Below are 5440 nucleotides of genomic sequence, written 5' to 3'. Positions count from 1 at the left end.
TTAGAACACTAGGAGGTAGCGGTAGAATGATGCACCATCATCCTCGGACAATGAGTTTACCCGATGAATAGGGACTATGGGGATGACCGTTTATTCAATGGCTTTAACGATCTTCACAACATCATCCTTGACCGCAACAACATTTTCCTTGATAGGAACCAGTGGGGTAGGTAAGGCTCCTCCTCTACTAGTAGAGTAAGGCCCTCACCTGTTGGTTTCAAGGGCTCCTTTGCAGCTTCTTCTGGCTCTATCTCCTCTTTGTATGGGTCTTCTTCATCATGGTACTCTTATTGGATAAATTTTATCTCCAAATTATCTTTGAATCCATCCAGGTCATCTCGGGCATCGAAGCTATTGCCCTCCATGGCAAAGGAAGTTTCCTAGAATGAAATTTTGAGTGTACTCAAAAGGAAGAAAGCAATCTTTCATCTTCTCCCAATCCTTGATCTTGGTTTTGTCATGTCTGTCTCGTGAGCATTGCAAGTGCTCCCACCATGCCGATGCTCAACCCTGAATATGATGTCAATTACCTTCACCTTCATTTGATCTGGAACTTGCTTATATTCGAAAATCCACTCCATGTTGTTGATCCAATCAATAAAATTCTCTATATGTGATCTACTAGAAAATTTGAGTAGATTAACTCGAAATCTGAGATATCCATGTTGATTCTCTCAACCCCGTACCTCACGATCTTCAAAATTTATCTCACCACTATTACAAGCTGGTTTAAATCATATACGACTTGCCTCTATAAACCTCAATCTCATCTTGGATGTTGTAGGATCGTTAGGCATATGAAAGGGGGTGAATAATGTGATTTTAAAAAACTGTATCTTTTTTGAAACTTAGAAGAAAGTGAGTGTGTAACAGAAAAATAAACTAAAATAGAACACGGTCGATTTATTTGATTTGGAGTCTTCAACGACTCATACTCCAAGATTCAGGTCCTGTTGACATTTTCGATAGATAATCCACTAAAAGCAATCATAATTGAATACAACAATAAGGAAGTGTAACATATCTACACTTCCTTACACAAAATTAAATAGCTATTAATTAAATATTACCCAACTAAAGACAAAGGAATGAATGGCTCGAGTGTTGGAGTTGGTTCGTTTGCAGTAGTCAGGTGTAACAATGTTGCAGCACAATAGTAGTATGAAGTCGGAGAAGCCAAATGATTGAGGAAGCGCTTAGTAGAAATGTTGTGAAGCACCTGCTCGAAGCCTTCTTTTAAATAGTGTTGGAGGCGCCTCTAATAGCCCAGGGCACCTTCGACAACACTTATCTGATCAACAGTCCTCAGTTTTTATACATGTAAGGGCACCTCAAATGGCTCTGAGGTGCCTCCAATGCGCTCCGAGGCACCTCCAATGTACTCCAACGCATCTTCGCTCAGCAAACTTTTATTCCCGAAGTTTATCCACATGAGGGCACTTTCGACATGTCCAAGGTGACTCCACTGAGATCCAAGGTGCCTCCCTGCAGCTCTGAGGCGCTTCGGACACTGTTCATCTGAGTCTAATTTTTTGCATTTAACTTCAGCAAAATACATTAGTCTAATAACATAAAAATAATTTACAAAATAGAGTTAGAATGAAAAGATTAAATTATTAATTAAATCATGTCTTACCAAGACCAGGATTTAGTCATAGTCTTAGCTTAAACTTTCAAAAATGGATTTAAGCTGGACCAGTGCTTACAGTTCCACTGTGACTCATCCTCTCTAGATCACTCTCCTCCAATACTTATCTCACTTACCATTACAGACTGACTTGACCTTAATCTTTTGATTCATCAGGTCTTCCTGTCATATGTTACATATAGACTTTAGCCAATTGTTTGGTCCTTCCTAATCTGACTGGACTTCCTGCCAACTGTCTAGTCCTTATTGACTCAGTTGGACTTCATGTCAAATGTCTGGTTCTCCCTGACTCGACTAGACTTCAGCTTAGTATCTGGTTCCGATCAAGTTTTTCTGTCCTTCACACTTGGTAAAAGAATTAGAACACACAATATATAACATTAATCCATTTATTATTCATCAAAACATGAGTTTGACTTATTGGTGCTAATTGCACCAACAAGTGCTATGACCACGGTGCGAGCTTTTCTCAGCCAAAACTTGCCTTGCACGATCACGATCATGACCACGATGATCTTTCATTCGATTTGATGCTCAACTTCCTCAATAAGAACCTTCCAACTCTAATACCAATTGACGCTGGACAGAATAGTAATTATCTTGTGGACTGACGAGAATGAGGATTTAAGAAGAAGGCAAGAAGAGATAACTGTCGTCCTCTAGATTTTTCTTAAAAAAAATTATTTAATATTCAAGGATAATTCCTCATACTTCTAAACATATGATTATATAAACTTTAGACTCTAAGACCCAAATATAGAAAAGAAATATTAGTATACAGATAATAATTACTATCTTATAAAGAAAGGAAAAAAATTCTAAAAAAATTATTAATACACTCATAATCCTAAAATTTTTGAACAGACACAAAATATAAAAAAAATTAAAAGATAAAAATAACCAAAAATAAGTAAATACAAAAAATATCTTATATATCAAAAGAATAAAAATTATCAAAATTAATAATAATAATCTTTAAATCCTCCTTCATCAATAGTGATTGATTGACTTAAATTGACCAAAAATGTTAGGACATTCATATTAGTTTAATGTTAATATATATCATCTCTTAAAAATATAAAATTTATATACCACATATTTATTATATTACCATATTCTTTTTATTAACATATACCTATATTTATTTTAATATTAATATTCATTATTTTAAAATCTTACTGTGAAACGTTATTATTGTGTTGTTAATGTTATAGATTGTAATATTATTTAAATATTATAACACTCAACATTAACGTGGCTCTTAGGGTCATTATACAACATTATTGTCCACCAACTCTTTGCCAGCATGTAATTTAACCCAACTATGGACCACCGACTCCCATTCTCATTCTGTCCCCGTCGGATCATCTCGATATATCCCTCAGGCTCACAATAAGTCAGTTAGAAACCCCGGATAAGGTTGTCACGCCATTCACACGTGATGACATAAAGATTGCCTCTGACCCAGGATAATTATGTAGTAGGACGTCAGACACCTACGGATCGAATGCTCTAGTAACTTCATAGATAAATTTTTTTAATAAACTATTCATTAAAAAAAACTAAACTAATACGTCATGATACAAGTATTTCTTAATTTATTTATGAGAATTTTTATAAGACTAGATTAGTTGTTTTTAAATTTAAATAAAATAAATAAATAAATAAAGATAATTTATTCCTAAAGAATGTATTTATAAGAATTTATTATGTTAAACGTCAATATTACGTTTCCATGTCCGTTGCAGTCACATGAGCCCCGTGTGATTAGGGATGGCAACGGGGCGGGGCGGGGCCGGGTTTGCCATTCCCATCCCCGTCCCGTTTCCATTTTTTCGGATTCGGGGATTCCCCGAACCCGAACCCACGGGTTCGGGAATTCCCCATCCCCGCCCCATTTCTAAATTAATTTATATTATTATTATTATTATTTAATAATAATTATTAATGATAATATTAATATTAATATCAATATCAATAATATTATTATTAATAATATTTCCAAAAAAATTAATATTAATATTAACACTATTATTAATATTTTTAAAAAAAATCATAATATTATTTATTAATATTATTAATAATAATATTCGGGGCGTGTTCAGGGATGGGGATAGTATTCCCATACCCGCCCCAAACCCGCCTCATCCCCGAAAAATCGGGGATCTCCATCCCCATTTCAGATTTTACCCGCGGGGCCCAAACCCACGGGGAAAATTGCCATCCCTACGTGTGATAGAGGGGCACCCCTCACAGTACCAACGTCAACATAATATATATGTCTCCGTATTTATATTTGTATATAAATTTTTAATAAAAAATTAAAACATTAAATGATTATAAATGTTCACGATATTAAATGAGAATATAGAAATTCTAAATATCATATTTACTAAATTATATTTATATATGCACTACATTTATATATAATTTTAAATTCTCAATTTTCATTCCGCTAACAAACAAACAAACAAACGGTACTTCCACCTTTATTTTTTGAGCTACATTTTATGTTTTTTCAGATCGACAATTGAAACGGCAGCTGCACCAGTAGCTAGTTTTCTAAGAATCAAACAGGCACGTGAGGACGTCGATCTTTCCTTTTTCATTTCCTAGAGAGGATGGAGAGCGGCGCTGTCAGGGTGGCCTTCGATTCCAGTCTGGAGGCGGAGTACTCTGCAGCCGGGACGACTTATTCGAAGCTGCCTTCGTCTCGGTACAGGGGCGTCGTACCGCAGCCAAACGGCCGGTGGGGCGCGCAGATCTACAAGCGCCAGAAGCGCGTCTGGCTCGGCACCTTCGTCGACGAGGCTGAAGCCGCGCGCGCCTACGATGTGGCGGCGCAGCGCTTCCGCGGCCGCGACGCCGTCACCAACTTCGTGCCGCTGTCGGCGGAGGACGAGGAGGGCGCGCTGGCGCTGGCCTTTCTCGCCAAGCACTCAAAGGCGGAGATCGTTGACATGTTGCGTAAGCACACGTTCCTCGACGAGCTTCGGCATAGCAAGCGCGCTAGTGCCGGCGCCTTTGGGGTCTCGCGTCGTCGGGCGCAGAGCTACCACGAGACAGCGCGAGTGATGCTGTTCGAGAAGGCGGTGACGCCGAGCGACGTGGGGAAACTAAACCGGCTGGTGATCCCGAAGCAACACGCGGAGACACACTTCCAGTTTTGGAGCGGAACAGCAGAGGGGTCAAAGGGCGTGCTACTCAACTTTGAGGACGCCGCGGGCAAGGTGTGGCGATTCCGGTACTCGTACTGGAACAGCAGCCAGAGCTACGTGCTGACCAAGGGATGGATTCGGTTCGTGAAAGAGAAGAACCTAAAGCCAGGCGACGTGATCAGATTCTGGCAATCCACTGGGCCAGAGAAGCAGTTGTACATCGAGCGCCGCGACGCAGAGTCACCGGTGAGGCTGTTTGGGGTGAACATATCGGAGGGACAGGCAGGCTGGTGAGCCTGGGCGCCGTTGTTGCTGATCTATAAGCGATTCGTTTCTTTGTAAGGAACTAAATTGTTTGATTGAATTCGCAAGAAAGCATTTCGTTCTATCGAAGTACTTATCTGGAATGGGAAAGATATACATGATTTAACTTGAAGCTTGTTTCTTGTTGATCTTTGGCTAGCTCACTAATAATCTTTAATTTCTTTTCAATTTTTTCTAAGCCCACTTGCTAACGTTGGTTCTGAAGCATATTGTATTCGAAATGATATAAGACATGCCTATTTTGTAACCGAACCCTATGGTCGAGCTGGTCGATCGGCTCCATTATGAGGAGGCTCTATCGAGATTGACC

The 5440-nt window shown here is 39.1% G+C and overlaps 1 protein-coding gene across 1 annotated transcript; it reads left to right on the top strand.

Annotated features, from left to right (window-relative positions):
• The first annotated feature begins 4269 nt into the window (after window positions 1–4269).
• On the top strand, window positions 4270–5211 carry LOC122028941 (AP2/ERF and B3 domain-containing protein Os01g0693400-like). The gene has a single exon (XM_042587913.1). The coding sequence runs from the start codon at window positions 4270–4272 to the stop codon at window positions 5098–5100; it is 831 nt and encodes a 276-aa protein (XP_042443847.1). The 3' UTR covers window positions 5101–5211.
• The last annotated feature ends 229 nt before the right edge of the window (window positions 5212–5440 follow it).

The sequence above is a fragment of the Zingiber officinale genome, chromosome 10B (genome assembly GCF_018446385.1).
Source record: "Zingiber officinale cultivar Zhangliang chromosome 10B, Zo_v1.1, whole genome shotgun sequence".
Taxonomy (NCBI): Eukaryota; Viridiplantae; Streptophyta; class Magnoliopsida; order Zingiberales; family Zingiberaceae; genus Zingiber; species Zingiber officinale.
This window is presented reverse-complemented; position numbering and strand designations above follow the sequence as displayed.

What these genes read in the sequence shown, in the direction of transcription:
- LOC122028941 (XM_042587913.1), top strand. Translation starts at nt 4,270, where the DNA reads ATGGAGAGCGGCGCTGTCAGGGTGGCCTTCGATTCCAGTCTGGAGGCG.